This window comes from Anolis carolinensis, chromosome 5 (assembly GCF_035594765.1).
Source record: "Anolis carolinensis isolate JA03-04 chromosome 5, rAnoCar3.1.pri, whole genome shotgun sequence".
Lineage (NCBI taxonomy): Eukaryota > Metazoa > Chordata > Lepidosauria > Squamata > Dactyloidae > Anolis > Anolis carolinensis.
The window spans coordinates 83,046,869-83,065,406 of NC_085845.1; the positions used below are offsets into that span (position 1 = coordinate 83,046,869).

At 39.6% G+C, this 18,538-nt stretch overlaps 1 protein-coding gene across 1 annotated transcript in view; it reads left to right on the forward strand.

The window, feature by feature from the left end:
- The window catches only part of lamb1 (laminin subunit beta 1), a 100,606-nt gene that overhangs the window by 81,433 nt on the left and 635 nt on the right, over positions 1 to 18,538 (forward strand). Inside the window, exons 25-32 of the mRNA XM_016994011.2 lie at positions 2,433 to 2,617; positions 5,023 to 5,264; positions 7,745 to 7,948; positions 8,916 to 9,060; positions 13,358 to 13,565; positions 14,474 to 14,615; positions 15,989 to 16,165; positions 18,332 to 18,491. Coding sequence (XP_016849500.2) covers positions 2,433 to 2,617; positions 5,023 to 5,264; positions 7,745 to 7,948; positions 8,916 to 9,060; positions 13,358 to 13,565; positions 14,474 to 14,615; positions 15,989 to 16,165; positions 18,332 to 18,491 — 1,463 coding nt within the window. The remainder of the gene's footprint in view (positions 1 to 2,432; positions 2,618 to 5,022; positions 5,265 to 7,744; positions 7,949 to 8,915; positions 9,061 to 13,357; positions 13,566 to 14,473; positions 14,616 to 15,988; positions 16,166 to 18,331; positions 18,492 to 18,538) is intronic.

Sequence of the window (18,538 nt, forward strand, 5' to 3'; positions counted from 1 at the left end):
AGGAAGCAAGGCAAGGTCCGTGAAGCAAAACAAGGCTGGAAACGTGAACGAAGGCTTGGAAACGGGAACGAGGCTTGGAAACGGGAGTAGCGCTGTCCACACACAACCTACTCCAGTAGCTGACGAATTGACTCCGCAAAATTCCTTCAGGGCAAAGAACCTAAATAGGGTCTCGTTTTCCCACCAAAGAACACTTCTCTGGGGAACCAGAACCGAAAGTCAATCTCTGTGTCCAGATGCATGACTCCCTAAAGTTTCTCATGAAAGCAGTCTTAATCAGCTGAATGCCTGGCTGCGATTCTCAGGCTTCTGCGATTAGCCTGTTGAACTCCTTTTTGTTGTTGATAATAATTACGGCGAGAAAATGGGGGAGATTTTGACTCAGGGCTTGTTTGGCAGATTTCTGGAAGACAAACCTCTTGCAGGTGCAAGGGCTCCAATTCAGGCTGGGAAAGTTCCAATTCTGGCTGAAACAGTGGAAAACCCAAGTTTTCCTCTTCATCTGTCACAACAGCGCTAGGAACGGGACTACATGGCCCATGAGTCATCACAGGCAGTAAGGTGTTTGTTGAGGACATTGGCAGGGCTCTTGGATATGTTCACAATGCTCTCAATAACCTGCAATGTCATTGGAGGGAGGGCTATTGGTGTCTTCTGAGTAGTGGGAGCTATAGCTATTTGTGGAAGTGGGAGTTGTCTGTCGAAGTGGACACCCTAGCCACATACATACATACATATTTTCACTCTTAATATGTGTATAGATTAGAAAACCAGCAAAGTGTAGTAGTAGTTTAAGCACTAGACTACCTCAAGATCAGGGTTCGAATCCCAATTTGGACATGAAAACCTATTGAGTGGCCTTGGCAAAATCAAATTCTCTCAGCCTCAGAAAAAGGCAATGTCAAACCTTCTCTGAATAATTCGGAATAAGTTGGAAATGACTTGAAGGTACACAGTGTTGCTTACCTCCAAGATTTGGTTGTACTATCATAGCTCATACTTTTAATAATCTTTTTTAATCTTCCAAATTATCTCTATCTAGTATTACAATACTCCTAGAGACACCCCAGGTAAATGTGCAAAAAAGCCATAGATCACAACATGGCCTTCCTGGGAACAAGTCCCATTGAATGCAGAGGAACTTGCACTGATAAGACCTGTATAACAGTGGTTCTCAACCTTTTTAATGCCGGGACTCTTTAATACAGTTCCTCATATTGTGGTGACCCCAACCATAAAATTATTTTCATTGCTACTTCACAACTATAATTTTGCTACTGTTATGAATCGTAATGTAAATATCTGATATGCAGGATGTATTTTCATTCACTGGACCAAATTTGGCGCAAATAACCGATATGCCCAAATTTGAATAATGGTAGGGTTGGGGAGGGGTGATTTTGTCATTTGAGAGTTGTAGTTGCTGGGACTTATAGTTCATCTACTATCAAAGAGCATTCTGAACTCCACCAACAATGGAATTGAACAAACTTGGCACACAGAACTCCCATGACCAACAGGAAATACTGGAAGGGTTTGGTGGGCATTGACCTTGAGTTTTGGAGTTGTAGTTCACCTACATCCAGAGAGCACTATGTACTCAAACAATGATGGATCTGGACCAAACTTGACACAAATACTCAATATGCCCAAATGTGAACACTGGTGGAGTTTGGGAAAAATAGATATTGACATTTGGGAGTTGCAGTTGCTGGGATTTATAGTTCACCTATAATCAAAGAGGTCCTTGAAACCCACCGATGATAGAATTGGGCCAAACTTCCCACACAAGGCCCTCATGACCAACAGACCCCTCTGAACCCCCCTCAAGACCCCTCCCCCAGGGGTCCCGACCCCCAGGTTGAGAAATGCTGCTGTATAAGCTTGCAGTATTAAACCTATTAAAGTTAAAAGAATCTGCATTATAGTGAAGCCATTAAACTTGGAATGTGTCTCCCACAGCAAATTTCTGTTTCATTGCCTATTTTACAGAGTCTTAAAAAGAATCTATTGTGTAACGTCACCCCACTTAGAACCAGACTGAAAAAAACATATTTTTAATAACACATTTGGTAATTGTTTGGGATATAAAAATTATGTATGGATTCTAAGAGTCAATCCTCTGGCCTTTGTGGTTGGCAAAGTTCAAGTGCATTACAGCACACTGTAGGAATCCAGACCGAGATAAGTTTCACACAGAACAACTGTTTTCTGAGCCTTTTGCTTCCTTGAATTTCTATAATACTGGTGATTAATGGATGGCATGTCTCTGTTAAATCAGTATTTAAAGTAGGAAAACTGTAACAAAAGAATTTATCACATTTTTGAGTCAGGGGAAAACAGGAATTAACTTACCATTTAGTTTTTTTCCCCTTTCGAGGTCAATTAGAGTTTTGTTCAGTTCAATAAACTGGGTTCTGTTTGGTTCACAGGAAGCTAATAGCAGATGTTACCGAAAAGATTGCCGAAGTTGAAGAAAAAGTATCCAAGATGGCAGCAAAAAGCAATAATACAGACACTCAACTGAGTGCCCTCGAGGCTGATGCAAAGAGCCTAGACAGTGTCGTGAAAGAGCTGGCAGAGCAATTGGAGTTCATTAAAATCTCTGATGTCCGGGGTCAGTATTTATCTGGGTTTCATAGTCTTGTGCAAAATAATCATTTCTCTCATAAGTCATATAAAATTCGTTAGATTCGTGCATACGAAGCAATATTAGAAACATGCAGGAAAGGTGGGGCGGATTTAAGAATCAAAACAAACACTCACCAATAATTTCCGTTAAGATTCTGTAATATTTTGGATGCCTCCCACGGTCAGTTTAATTTTGGTAAAGCTATAAGAACATAAAGTGCTTTAAAAACAAATCTTTTTTCTTTGTCCCGATGGCCATAAGCAAAGACACTGGGGATGGGACTAAAATGAATGGGCAGGAGACTAAAACACGGCCATCTTAAATGTAGTTTGGGAAGGTGATGCCCCCTGTGACAGAGTATGCAAAAGGCCCTGCCCTAAACTACATTTCCCAGAATGCAATGCTCAGCATCTGAAGGACTTAATGAGGTCTGCTGCAGCGAGTTGTTTAATCAATCTAATAATAATAAATTAAATTATTGAATCTGCAAAGAGGACTTAAGTAAGTAATAGTATAAATCTTTGCGAAGTTGAAGTTATGTGGTTGTTTGCCATAAAGACAAACTGACATTCAAGGGAATTACTGTTGTCGCATTTTGGGGGATCAAACCCTGACTTTCTCTTTTTTTGGATAGTTTTTTATTGAAAGATTTTTTACAATAAGAGTAAAAAGTTTATAGGGTATAGGGATTGGGCTAGGTAAAAATAAAGGATAGGAGGGGTAAAAAGGGGGATCTGGGTATGTGAGACATGGGAGGAAAGATTATAGGAAAGAGAAGGGGAGAGGGGTTCATTAGACTTACGATCTTCTTCCTTCCGTATTTTCTGTATTTTCTTATAAATACTTCAATTGCCTTTAAAAAAACACTCTTTCCTTCTAATTGTAAGTGTCTAACTCGGGTTCGTTTTTTAAGTATTCTTCAAAACCCATCCAGTCTGTCTCAGCCATAGGTCTGCCAGTATTTCTTTTCATCAAGAAAGTTAGCCTATCCATATCTTTTATCTCTATTATTTCGTCTATCCAGCGCTCCTTCTTGGGAATAATTTCAGATTTCCAAAATTTTGCAGATATTATTCTGGCCGCTCTTATAAAGTGTACAAAAAAATTATCTTTATTTTTGTCCTCAATTACTTGTGTATCATACATTCCTAATAGGTAGTACTCTGGTTTCATTAACAAATTAAACTTTAAGATTTTATTGCATTCTTCGTGATTCATTTTCCAGTATGTGGAGTTTTTTTTACAGCTCTAACATGTATGAAAATAGGAACCAACTTGTTATTTACATTTCCAACATTTTTTATTCGTATCTTTGTACATAGTTCCTAATTTTTCCGGTGCCATGTACCACCTATGCAACATTTTCAGCCAGTTTTCTTTAAGATCTGTAGCATATGTACAGTATATTTGAGTTTTTTGTCCATAATGGTTCCAATTCTTTTAATTTTATGGATCTTGCTCACTGTATCATGGAGTTCTTTATCTCTTCTGTTTCCGTTTCCCAATCAATTAATTTGTCCCAAAATTCCTGGTTCACACTGAATCCCATTTTTTATCTGTACTATATGCTTCCTTAATTTACATATATTGGACCCACAAAACATTTTTATAATTTTGATATAACTCTTCTAATGTTCTTATTTGTAATAATTCTGCATTATTATTTTTGTCAATATTTCTCTATATGTCGGCCCTTTCATCCAACCTAATATCCTCCTCTGATTTTCTTCCAGTGGTGAGAGCCATAATGATGTCTTGGAATAGAAATGCTTCTTGAATTTTTCCCACTTTGATAAGGGACGACCTGATGAAGTGGTGAACCCTGACTTTCTCAATATAGAGTATATGGTCAATTGAGCAATGCCACAAAACCCGAACTTCATGTAACTTTAGGAAACATCATCCTTCCTGTCCTTGTCCTTCAAAGACGATACTAAGGCCCCTTCTACACTGCCATATAAAATTCAGATTATCTGCTTTGAACTGGATTATATGGCAGTGTAGAAGGGGCCTGAGCTTGTCACCTCATCAGCATAATGACATATTTTTTCATTTCTGTAGCTATTTGCACACATTTTACCTATAATATTCTATTCCTAGGCACCTTCACTCCATTCACCTTAGGATCTTAGACTTGGTCTACAAAAACATACACTACCAAAATCATTCTCTATGCTATGTGATCCCTTAACACACTGTAGCTTTACAGGCCCTACTACCATTAGAATCAGGTCCAGTGCACAGCACAACAACCAGCAATGCCACTAACACTTTTTGTTTAGCTTTGTGGAAGAACAGCCTATCAGGATTGTGTTCCCTGTCATGGACGTTGTCTACAATGGTCTGGAGATAAGCAGTAAATACTCAACAGTTGTCACTTATTTTTCCAGGTGCCTTGGATAGCATTACCAAATATTTCCAAATGTCCTTGGATGCCGAAAGGCAAGCCAATGCCTCCGCCATTCTTCCCGGCAGTGTGGTGGAGCAGTCGGCTGAAATGCGACTAGAAATTGAAAGTTTGATCAATGAGACAGAGACAGCATTCAAGGTGAAGCAAGAGGAGCAGTCGCGCCTTTTGGATGAACTTGCAGGCAAACTCCAGAGTCTGGATCTTGCAGAAGTGGCTGAGAAGGTAAATAGCAGAGTCTTTAATGGCTAACAAATAAAAAAATATCCAAAGTGGTGTCTGAAATATATTGGTAATGCTGTTTGTACATGTAACACTGGATTCTATACCCATGGATCCAACCATTCACAGCTTGAAAATATTCAAAACAATTCCAAAAAGAAAACCTATAGATTTTTTTCAATTTAAATAAGGGATACCATTTTACTATTCCATTTACGTATAATGGGACCTGAGTATCCATGACATTTTGGTATCTATAAGGGGTCCTGGAACTCAACCCAAGCAGATACCAAGGGCGAAAACAGATTAACAGCCTGCCTCTGGGGAGTGTACTTGCTCCATCAATGTTTAACATCTACACAAATGACCAGCCATTGCCAAAAGGCACCGAGAGTTTCATCCATGCTGACAATTGTGCCATCACAGCCCAAGCAGGGAGCTTTGAAATAGTAGAAGCTCTCAGAAGCCTTAGGTGCTCTTACTGCCTATAACAGGGAAAAACAACTGATTCCTAATCCATCTAAAATGCAGGCATGTGCTTTTCACCTTAAGAACAGACAAGCATCTCGAGCTCTGAGGATTACCTAGGAAGGAATCCCACTGGAGTATTGCAGCACACCAAAATACTTGGGAGTCATCAAGGTAGAAAATCCCAATATCTGCTTTGAACTGGGTTATCTGAGTCCACACTGCCATATATTCCAGTTCAAAGCAGAAAATGTGGGATTTTATTCAGCTGTGTGGAGGGGGCCTTAGAACTAACCAAAGCTGAGGCCAGCTGCTCCTTGGATATAGAAGACAGGAAACATGATTTATTTTCTATTTTGCAAAGTATATAAAATAACCACAGTTGCATGCAGTTTCTGATTTGTATTGCATGGGGAAAGATAAATTTATGTCCCAAAATATCCTACTATGCACCTTTTTGAGGAAAAATGTGGATTTGGGGTCGGGATCCACAAACAAAGACCCGTGGGCTGGATGCTACCCTCCCAGATCATTTACCCAGCCCTAAACTTTAGACTTAGGGTCACCTTAAGCCTGAAGCAACTTGAAGGCACACAACAACAACAATCCTACTTAACTTGACTATCTCATCAGCCAAAGGCAGGCCCACAAGTCCCATTGAAATCCTGGTAAGTTTATGTTGGTTAAAATTGTTCTATATTTTAAATATTGTATTGATCTTTTGTGTTTTTGCACCACAAATAAGATACATACAATGTGCATAGAAATAGAGATACATGTTTTTTTCTAACCAAAGTGGGACCTCTCCTTAAGAGTGCCCCAACTTGAGAGCATATTGATTTAAGAGCTGTTGCTCAGCCCAGGTTTTGCTTTGACATAAGAGCAGCATTTTGAGCTAAGAGCTAGAGCCAGAGGGAGTGCTAGCATGAGAGTATTGGGCTTTAGAGCTTCAGGGGAGCAGCCTCCATGCCTCATGCTCTTGACCGCTTTGGGAGATTGCTGTCCGCTTTGCTCTTGTCCACTTTGAGCAACTTAGGGTTCGTTGATTTTGTGTGGTTTTTATTCCTGATATGTTTGGCTTCATGGAGAGAGAGGGGGATAGAGAGCAAGAGAAGGGAGGGAGGCAGGAATGAGTTCAGTATGAAGCAAACAATACTTCTGCCTCTTCAGTTTGTGCTTCCTTGCCACAGCTTTGTGCTTCTACCATTTTAAAGTTGATCTTCTTTTTTATTGCTCCATGTGAATATGCATTTATACATTATTTGTTATTTATAAAGTACATTTTCTTATTTTAAAATACATAACAAAAAAAATCGAGAAGGGGTTTGGTGAGCCAGAACAGATAAATAGCATTTAAGTGGGAAGATTTGTTTTGAGATAAGAGCATATTGAGTCAAGATCTTGGTCATGGAATTAATTAAACTCTTAAGTATCACCCGGCACCCCAACAGCCTGAGGGATCGTGAACCGGCCTTCGGCTTAAAAAACTTGAGGACCTGTGATTTGGGGAAACATACACTTGCGAATTGAGAGTTTTAAAAGTCTTTAAAGTGGAAATGTAATCTTGCATTTCTCAGTCTCCTCTCATTGGAAAGAAATGGCATGTGTATATATTTATTTTTAATTAATTATATATTTTTAAAATCACCAGAATGCCATTTTTAATACCAGTATGTTTTCTCGTTTTGTTTCCACTCTCTGGCTGCTGTGATGAGTGGAGGGAAGCAAACTCAACCATGGTTGCGTGAAAGACTCCCGAGTGGCTACCAAACCACCCAGTTATAAACCATCCCCTGTCCCCTAATCCCAGTTCCCTGGGAACGAAATGTATTTCACAAGCCTTTGCATTCCAAAGGGAAGCTCTGAAAGGTTTCAAAGTTGCAGTTATGGGGAGCCTCAGTTTGTGACCATACAGCTCTGTGCTGATGGCCATGTTTTAAAGAGCTGGCTTTGATCGTGTTTTGAGAGAGCGATAACCTCTGACTCCTTCCTCTGCCTAATCCTGTCTGGTGCAGACATGTGGAACTCCCCCTGGGGCTTCCTGCGCCGATTCCGAGTGTGGTGGCCTAAGCTGTCGGACTGAAGATGGGAAAATGAAATGCGGAGGGCCAGGCTGCGATGGATTGGTTACGGTGGCCCACAATGCCTGGCAAAAGGCTATGGATTTCGACAGAGACATCCTCAGCGCTCTGGCTGAAGTTGAGCAGCTGTCCAAAATGGTAACAACTATTCTTATTATTTATTTATTTGCTTTTCTCCCGCTTTTCTCCCATGGATGGGACCCAAAGTGGCAAACAATGCGAGCACAAACATGAATAGCTAGACTTGAAAACAAGGATTGTTTTTGCTTATGTCAAATTGCACTGTGTAATGCAATTTTTCTTCTTTGGTTATAAATGCCATTTCCTAATTGATTGTACAGTAGAGTCTCACTTATTCAACATTCACTTATCCAACATTCTGGATTATCCAACACAGTTTACCTTTTAGTAGTCAATGTTTTTGTAGTCAATCTTTTCAATACATTGTGATGTTTTGATGCTAAATTCGTAAATACAGTAATTACTACATAACATTGCTGTGTATTGAACTGCTTTTTCTGACAAATTTGTTGTAAAACATGATGTTTTGGTGCTTAATTTGTAAAATTAATTCGCTTATCCAACGTTCTGCCGGCCCGTTTATGTTGGATAAGCGAGACTCTACTGTATCATAAAATACATAGGAAAAGTTTATTAAACTGCAAAAACTTTGTTTTTGCAAGATATCCTGCAGCACATTTTGCTATAGTTTTTCAATGGATATATCATTGCGTCTCAACCAATTCAACATGGTTTGTGTCAGCTACAAAAATAAAGTTTCTGGAGTATAACAACTACTTTCTAAGTAAGTACTGCACAATTAATCAGGAAATAACACTTTCAAACCAGGAACAGAACATTTTTCGAATTAACATTGTGTAATTTATCCTAAATAATTCCCTGTTTCCAGGTGCATTATCCCACCAAGTGCTACATAAAAAGGCACCCTGATTTGTTTAAAACACTGTTGATGGAATTTTGGAATCCTACATTATTTGCATTTGTTCTGGCTTTTCTGACACAGCTACAACTCATTTGGGGTTTTTTCTGGGGTTTTTTTTTTAAATAGCATTGAAAATAACTGTCCCACTTCCTTCACTTTTAGGTCTCAGAAGCAAAACAGAGAGCTGATGAAGCGAAACAGAATGCACAGGAAGTTTTGCTGAAAACAAATGCCACCAAAGAGCAAGTGGACAGGAGCAACGAAGATCTGAGGAATCTGATTAAGCAGATCAGGGAATTTCTCATGAGTAAGAATTGTGCAAATTTGCCTGAGCTTCCACTTTGCACCTTTTATTAATATTTCCTTCCTTTACTTGACCTGAAAACTGAAAAATATTGAATGTTTACTAGAGCACAGACTGGGTTAGGATATTCAGCTAGATTTGTAAACTTCAGCCATTCCCACTTTTGTAGTTCTAAGATAATTGCTCTTTTGTCCATTATCTCCCCAAAGAAGTCTAGGATCCAAGAGAACAGAAAAGAGGTATCTGTGTGCTTGTTTTTGGTCACTGCACATGGAGCCAGAATGGTTAAACCAGCACTTCCCAACCTGGGGGTCGGGACCCCCTGGGGGGGGTCACAAAGGGGTGTCAGAGGGGTCGCCAAAGACCAGTATTTTCTGTTGGTCATGAGGTTTCTGTGTAGGAAGTTTGGCCCAATTCTATTGTTGGTGTGGTTCAAGGGGCTATTTGACTGTAAGTGAACTATAAATCCCAGCAACTACAACTCCCAAATGTCAAGATCTGTTTTCCTCAAACTCCACCAGTGTTCAAATTTGGGCATTTTGGGTATTTGTGCCAAGTTTGATTCACATCCATTATTGTTTGAATCTATAGTGCTCTCTGGATATAGATGAACTACAACTTCAAAACTCAAGGTCAAAGCCCACCAAACCCTTCCAATATTTTCTGTTTGTCATGGGAGTTCTGTATGCCAAGATTGGTTCAGTTCCATCGTTGGTGGAGTTCATAATGCTCTTTGATTGTACTATAAACCCCAGCAACTACAACTCACAAATGACAAAATCTTCCTACTCAACCCCTACAGTATTCAAATTTGGGCATATCGGGTATTTGTGCCAAATTTGGTCCAGTGAATGAAAATACATCCAGATATTGACATTGTGATTCATAACAGTAGCAAAATGATAGTTATGAAAATAATTTTATGGTTGGGGGTCATCACTACATGAAGAACTGTATTAAGGGGTCGCAGCATTAGGAAGGTTGAGAACCAATGGGTTAAACCAAACCCTGACCAAAACCATGGTTCATTATCGTTAGTATTATTATGTTTATTTATACCCTGCTTTTTCTCCACAAGGAGACTCAAAGCAGTTACATCACGTACGGCACAGCTCCGCTCTGGTTTCTTTCTTTGCCAACAAATTAGAAATCGAATTCAAGGTTTGCTTATAGATTTCATTGGCTGAGCAAGAAATAAGCAAGAGTAGCAGTTAGGCCTGGGTCCACACAGCACACAATTAAGAAACCATGCAGCTAAAACTCTGCAATTTGGTTGAGATCTTCATCAAGGGAACATAATGTAACACTGCACATAGAGTGTTACAAACAGTTGTCCAACACTGCCTTGGTAGTGAATTGCCTTCCTGAGAACTGAATGCACATGTTCATTACCATGCAGAATTCCAGTTGGTGCACAGTGAGCATGTAACAGCATGCATGTGGTCATGTGGCTTCTGGTTTTTGGCACATCTAAGGTGACTCTATCACTGAGTTTTCCTGAGCTTGAAGTGTGTGACTCACCCAAGGCCATCCAGTAGGTTTCTGTGACCAGGCAGGGAATTGAACCCTGGTCTCCAAAGTCATAGTCCAATACTCAAACCAATACATCATTCTGGGAGCTCTTCCACACAACCCTATATCCCAGAATATCAAGGCAGAAAATCCTACAATATCTGCTTTGAACTGTCCATACTCAGATAATGTGGGATTTTCTGTCTTGATATTCTGGGATATAGGGCCGTGTTGAAGGGCTCTGGGTCTTAGAAGAAGGCATACTGGTGCATAATGCATAGAATTATAAAGATGGAAGAGACGAGGGCTATCCAGTCTAACCCCTCATCATGCAGGAAAACACAATCAAAACACCCTGGCAGATGGCCATCCAGCCTCTGCTTAAAAAACCTCCAGAGAAGGAAGAGTCCACTGTTGAAGGTTGTAGAAATAAATCAATAGAAGCTTTACCTCAGTTTCTAAATCAAGATAAACCCTGCTGTATAATAAAATGTCACTCAGGCTTGTGTAATAAGTAACAATATAGGGTTGTTGTATGTCTTTCGGGCTGTGTGGCCATGTTCCAGAAGCATTCTCTCCTGACGTTTCGCCCACATCTATGGCAGGCATCCTCAGAGTAACAATATATTTACTTCAGTTCAAAGGTTCAAACAGGGCAACCATATATATATATAGCAGTCTTTCTGAATTCACAAAGAGAATATAGGGAATAAACAGTCCCTTTAAATAGTCTTTAAATATGTCTTATTTGCCTTATAAATAATCAGGCTTTGGAGACTATGGCAGCCATTTCTTTCCTGACCATTTCCAGTCAGCTGCTTTCCTCACTCTCCGAGATGAAAGTGGCAGTTAAAATCGTTTGTCTCAGCACCAAGCTAGAGACAGCAGCCAATCGGAATTCTGGCTCCTGACTGGCTCAGCCAACCAGCTGTCGACATATGCCTTTCCAGTCAACTCACCACATCATGGTGCCTCTTTTACAAATCCTCACATCCACCACCAACCATGCAGATTGCCAAATGCACAGTTCATCTTCTACAATCGATAACTGGGATACTTGTGCCTGAGTAAGACACCAGTAGGGGTCTAGCCTTTGTTTAAACCACATCTAGTGCAGACAGAAGCAATTGGGCTGCATGCTTATCATGTTGCATGGCTATTTTTAAGCATCATTGTATACTTATCTTCGTGATTGCTTCTCCCCTTACGAACCGGCACAGGCTCAAAGATCTTCCAGGGAGGCCCTTAGTGGTGGGGACAAGGGAGAGGGCCTTCTTGGTGATGGTCCCCTGACTCTGGAACGCCATCCCCAGAGAGATCAGGCAAGCCCCTACACTGTCTTATTTCCACTAGGACCTGAAAACGTGGTGGTTCCTGCAGGTTTTTGAACAGGATTAATCCCTAGCGCCCGCCCCCCCCCCCCCCCCCGGCTATCAACAAGGACCCTGCTTTGCATCTTATCCACTACCTGGACCTACGATATTCTGATCTCCAGGGAAGTCATGCTCCCCCTCTATTCTGCCTTGGTCAGACCACACCTGGAATACTGTGTCCAATTCTGGGCACCGCAGTTGAAGGGAGACGTTGACAAGCTGGAATGTGTCCAGAAGAGGGCGACTAAAATGATCAAGGGTCTGGAGAACAAGCCCTATGAGGAGCGGCTTAAAGAACTGGGCATGTTTAGCCTGCAGAAGAGAAGGCTGAGAGGAGACATGATAGCCATGTACAAATACGTGAAGAGAAGTCATAGGCAGGAGGGAGCAAGCTTGTTTTCTGCTGCCCTGCAGACTAGGACGCGGAACAATGGCTTCAAACTACAGGAAAGGAGATTCCACCTGAACATCAGGAAGAACTTCCTCACTGTGAGAGCTGTTCAGCAGTGGAACTCTCTGCCCCGGAGTGTGGTGGAGGCTCCTTCTTTGGAGGCTTTTAAGCAGAGGCTGGATGGCCATCTGTCGGGGTGTTTTGAATGAGATTTTCCTGCTTCTTGCAGGGGGTTGGACTGGATGGCCCATGAGGTCTCTTCCAACTCTACTATTCTATGATTCTATGATGCACTAGTCCCAGCCTAGCCTTTCATAGTTGGCCATGTCCACTCTGAAACTCTGATCACTGGTATATTGAACCCATTGATGGAGCATATTGAAACTGGATTTTAACTTTTGTGGATTGTTTTGAATTGTATGTTCTTGTTTTATTATGTTTATTATTTTTATTATGTTCACGTTGTTGCATGGTCAATTGAATATTTTGCTTTATGTTGGAAACCGCCCTGAGTCTTCTTGAGGAGATAGGGCAGTATATAAATAAATAAATGATGATGATGATGATGATTATTATTATTATTTTCAGGGAGAGATATTCTTAGGCAGCCCTTAACTGACATGTGCTTTTACCTTCCCATGAAACACATTTATCCAGCACTTTCAGAACTGTGCTTGGTGTTCTCTTTCTCAAATTTTTTCCTACGAGTCTTATACAGATAGGTAGAACACAAGCCCTTATAATACTTGCACCAACTCCTGTATTATAAAATCTGTTCATTAATCAAATGCTGAAGCAAACCGAATGTCGGGTGGAAATAACTTTCCCTTCACCTCTCCCTGTATTGGAAAAATATTTCTAGTCTGAGTCAAATTAGTGCTGCCACAGACTTCTATTTCTTACCCATTGTGTTGCAATACAATTTTTCAATGACATGTGGTATTGTTTTAACTTAATTTAATGGAATGTAAACCATCCCTTCTCTCATTGTTGTACTCATTGTTTGTGTTCATCTTCTTAACAGAAGACAGCGCTGATCTGGACAGCATTGAGGCAGTGGCTAATGAAGTGCTGAACATGGAGATGCCCAGCACGCCTGAGCAATTACAAACTTTGGCAAACAGTATTCGAGATCGAGTGGAAAGTCTTTCGGATGTTGAGACTGTCCTGCAGCAGAGTGCTGGAGATATAGCAAGGGCCAAAACTCTGTTAGATGAAGCCAAAGAGGCCAGGTACCTATTGACAGCATTTTATGCAGCCTCCTACATAAAACTGTTTTCATGAGATTTCCTGAGAACACTTTGATATGGAACATCCTTTTGGGGGAGAGAGAAAGGGTGAATTTTCTTAGTTTCTTCAGGATACCTTCCAAGACAGCCCTGCCTAGGGAACAAAGCATCTAGGCTGGACTTTTCACACTATGAAATTATAGTGCTACGATTTCTGTTTAACTGCCGTGGCTACACTCAATTAAATCCTGGGGGTTTGTATTTTGGTGAGGTACTAGAATACTGTGGTTAAGAATTGTAAGCACCTTATAAAACAACAAATCCTGGGTCTCCATAATGTGGAATTTGTTGAAGTGGAATCACAGTACTATAATTGTACGTCATAAAAGGGCACCAGATTCTACGTCGTAGTTTAAACTTTTGTGTATTTCACATGGACAATTCTCAAACTTTATCTTTCCTTTATCTTGAATATTGATGTGGTATTTGCAGGTCTCGGTAGATTATGTTACCAGTCCAAAGCCAATTCATCCGAAAGAGCTCTACTAACACCACTCCAATGTTAGTGAAGGTGCTGCGTCTATCTAGATAGGACAGTAGATTCCAGAATGTCAAACTTCAGAAACTAGAAGAACGCATTTTCTAAAAACACAAACCAGTCTCTTTCCCTGGCAGAGTAAGGAAAAATCACCCTCTTCTGCTTGATGGGTGATAAAAGAATCTCACAAAACAGAAATTGGTGGTGAGAAAATACCCATTTCCTAGCATAACCACCAAAATATGATATACTATTGTGGGCATAGATACAAAGAAAAAATGTAGTTCATTCCAGGTGCTTTGAAATGGGAAGAAACTCCCTTGTTTTCAAGGTCCTTTAAATTTTTTTGCTATTGTTAATTTCTATTGAACAGTAAAAGTGCAACAGATGTTAAAGTAACTGCAGACATGGTGAAAGAGGCTCTGGAAGAAGCTGAAAAGGCCCAAACTGCAGCTGAGAAGGCTATCAAACTAGCAGATGAAGATATCCAAGGAACACAAGATCTTCTTACCTCTGTATGTTTTGATTATCTAAATGTTTTGGAAACAACTTGTTTACCCATTGAGTTGTGGACACAAATACTCTTAAGACAGTTCCCATTTCCTGTAAGATAGCACAAGGGGCTGATAAAATATGCAATCATTTTAATCCCACTTTTTCATTGCTTACACATTGAGGCATGCAGATTGTGGGCGTGTTCAGCAATTCTCTTAACCATTTTTGTACAGTGGATTGGCAGTACTGGAGGGTAGAACCCATTCCCCTTATGCTTCACTGTTGACTTTATTATTAGCCATTGTAAATGTGTGTTCTCTAGAATATAATTTCAGTTGTATTTATAATTACAACAAAAGGAAAACAAAACAAATAAAAACAGCAGGTATGAGGAACCAAAATCCAGTCTAGAAGAGCTTTGCAAGAGCAGAACAAGAATGGAGTGGAATAAAAATTAATTGCTTTTGGATCGGCTTTGGCTTGGGCCCTGTGCCATGCTAATGCGTATTTGGCACATACATCAATCACTAGCATTTTTCCTAGCTGCTCCTCTCTTCCTTTATAGACCAGAAGAAATGTCAAGGTAGTGAGAACCCTTAGTCCAAAAGCAAACAAGACAATAAAGATAAATCACCATCATAAAGAAAAATTAAGTAGGGAAATCACTGGGGTTTATTTATCTTCATGAGAAGATCATTGTGACTGATTCATCACCCCTTTAATGTTCAATTCAGATTGAAGAATGACACATTATATCACCCTAACTGCTGCATCTAATTCCCATAATGCCAAAACTACTAGTGGGCAGGATACCCTTTCTAGGTTATTGCTGACCCTCAGTTTTGCATAAGGACTAGTACTTACCCGTGCATAGAAAGAATGGGTCATCTTAACAACATTCCATGTGAATTGAAAGAAAAGACAGAGTGCAACTTCTATGGAGCCAGTTTTTATGAGCTTGGTGCAGCCATCACTAAGCATTATGCATTAAGGCTGTCCCTAGTTCTTAGGTTTTGGCCTGGAAATCTCCAGGCCAGAGATGATACTGAACTAATCATTGCATAAAAGTGATTATGAAGGCTAGGAAAAGAAAAAAGCATTGGTCCTAACATAGAAAGGAATTGTGTCCCGACATTTTTTAAGAGTTTAGGAAAGACTCAGTGCTTAAACTGGACAAGTACCCTGTATACTCATGTATAAGTCTAGAAATTATAATCAAAAACTTGACCCATGAAATGATCCTCAACTTAAACCACAGGTCACATCAAAATCCATACTTTTGGCCCCAAAACCAGCCCTCAACATATACATGAGTATTTACAGTATAAACTTTAACTCACTGCAGTTCGGGCAGCAATCTATGTCTATGTCTTTCTCATTGGTAAAATATTAGATTGAATCTGAAACAACGGCATCAGAAGAATCTCTGAACAATGCTACTTTGCGTATTGTTGAGCTGGAAAAGAATGTGGAATTGCTCAGACAAAAGGCTACTGCAAACACAGAGGAAATCAAAGCAACTGAAAAAACCATTGCTTCTGTGAATCAAACTGCCACAGATGTTAAAAAAGTAAGATATTCCATTTGAAATTGTTTTGCTTGTACCCAAGAAACAGGTTCCCTGGTAAAAATATAGGCCTTTGCTCTGAACCTCAAGATTCTTCATCATATCTATTTCAGTAGTCAGTTGTCTGTGGGTAAATTATATCTGCTTTTCAGTTTAGTTGTTAATGCTTAAAATCAGATCAGGCTTGGTTAAATGCAATACTATAGGGTGTTTCAAAAAGATGGATCCGATTTGATATTGCTTTATCTCTGCAACCACAAACCTCCCACAAATAAAACTCTTACTTATCCCTTGAAAATATGGGACATAGACTTTCACATTACTGTTAGATGCCGTTACTAATGCACAAACAGCCCTTAGCCCGTGATTTGCAAGACGGCAACCTCACTATAAAAGGCCTAATGAGATACTCTTCATTTGTTGGGGTGGGGTTGTTTATGGCTCAAAATGGTTAGTAAAACTTGATAATCCATACATTCATTTGTAGCTTTTTGTGTAATGTTTCCATCTGCTTTGAAATTAGGTCCATCATTCATAACACCCCGTAGTTTGAAATAGGTGAATTCCCAAACGCCGTGGTAGTAAACTCAGCCATTCTATCTAAACATATTTGTTGCATGTGTTACATCCTATCAGGCAAAAATATCCGGAACTGTAATAGTCCTTTAATTAACCATTGTGCAAAGAATGTTTTTCTCTCAGTTCAACAGATTCATCTCAATTCTAGCACTGCAATGACTCTTCTTGATCATACTCTGTAGTTTATATAGATAATCTTTAGTAGTGTGTTGTAGAAGACCTGTAATATAGATTGTCTGCACGACTGTGGAATGTCTGTTAACTGAAGAGGCTACAGTTTTGATATTCCTTGTCACTAACCCCATCCCTCTCCATCTTATCAATGGCCCTGCCCTTCTGCCCTCAATATATTGGAACTGAAGCCATGAGCTGGGAAGCTTCTAGGTTTTTCCAAATTTGAAAGCAAAATAATTTATGCTTTTAAATACTTCAGCAAGTATAAATCAGGAACATGATGAAAGAGGAAGAACCAACAAGCATTTTTCCTTTCTTATTTATTCTTACTAGGTGGGAAATGGACCAAGTTATACTATAGCAGAGCAAACATTCAGTGAGCTTCCAAAAATAAAAATGACTGGTTAAACAGAAGACTGGAATTTAGGGATAGTGCCTTTTTAATTAAATTTTGCCATTTCAAATTTTCTGTCAGCAGGCACTGAGGATGCAAGAGCAGTTTATGAAAACTACAACTTTCTATACTAGTTGTCCCTAATGTTTATCTGCTGCATCTATCTTTATCAAGTATTATTACTATTCTGGCATTTTATTATATAATTGATTTTAATAGCAGTTAGAGTGGTATGTAACTAACAAAAAGCTAAATATATAAAATTAGTATTTATCTGGAATGGTCTCTTAAATGTTATGACCACATCTGACTACAAAGCCTTTCCATATTAAAAAAGGACCACAGCAATATTTAATTATTTGTGAATTCATTTATTTATAAAAAAGAATGATACTTGCTTATTACTGTTTGAAAGCAGCTATGGCAAGAATTCCCCGTTGAAGGAACTCCTGTAACCTTCATCTGTTCTTACTGTAAACCCAGTGCTGTCAGGAAAAGAGCACCAATAATATTTTCACTTCCTAAAATAGTATGAACACTCTCTCTCTTCTTGCTGTGACTCATTTGAAAAGGATGAGAACATCAAATCACAATGAGTAGCTTTTCTTTCTAATGGGATAAATGTCAAAAGAAAATAGAAAAGATGTTTTGAAATATTTTGGAAGAAAATCATGCCTCTGTAGACTTCGCTTAGCTGACCCCAATCACACTATGTCCATACGTGCCTTCAAATAATCTACTAACTTATGGTGACCCCATGAATTTCATAAGATTTTATTGAGAAATGCAAGTTTCTTCCTCTTAAATATAACCCACAGTACCTGATATTGATTGGTGGTTTCCTATCCAAATACTAACCAGAATTTGACTCTGCTTAGCTGCCAAGAAAAGACAGGATCTGGTGCTTAGGATATTTAAGACTGTAGTCATAACTAAAAGGAGAGGTGTCAAAACAAGCCAGTGAATTCAGTTTCTGCATCCTGGGTGAAGCTGCCACCTTGTGTTTTGCTCTCAAACTGCAGGTGCTAGACAATGATGTCAATGGCAAGTATAAAACAGTAGAAAACTTAATTGCCAAGAAAACCGAAGAGTCTGCAGGTGCCAGGAAGAAAGCCGAAGCACTACAGAATGAAGCCAAAACACTGTTAGATCAAGCAAACAGCAAACTTCAGCTCCTCAAAGGTAAAGCCTAATATGGAAGTGCCTGTCAATGTGTTCTCAGTTACATG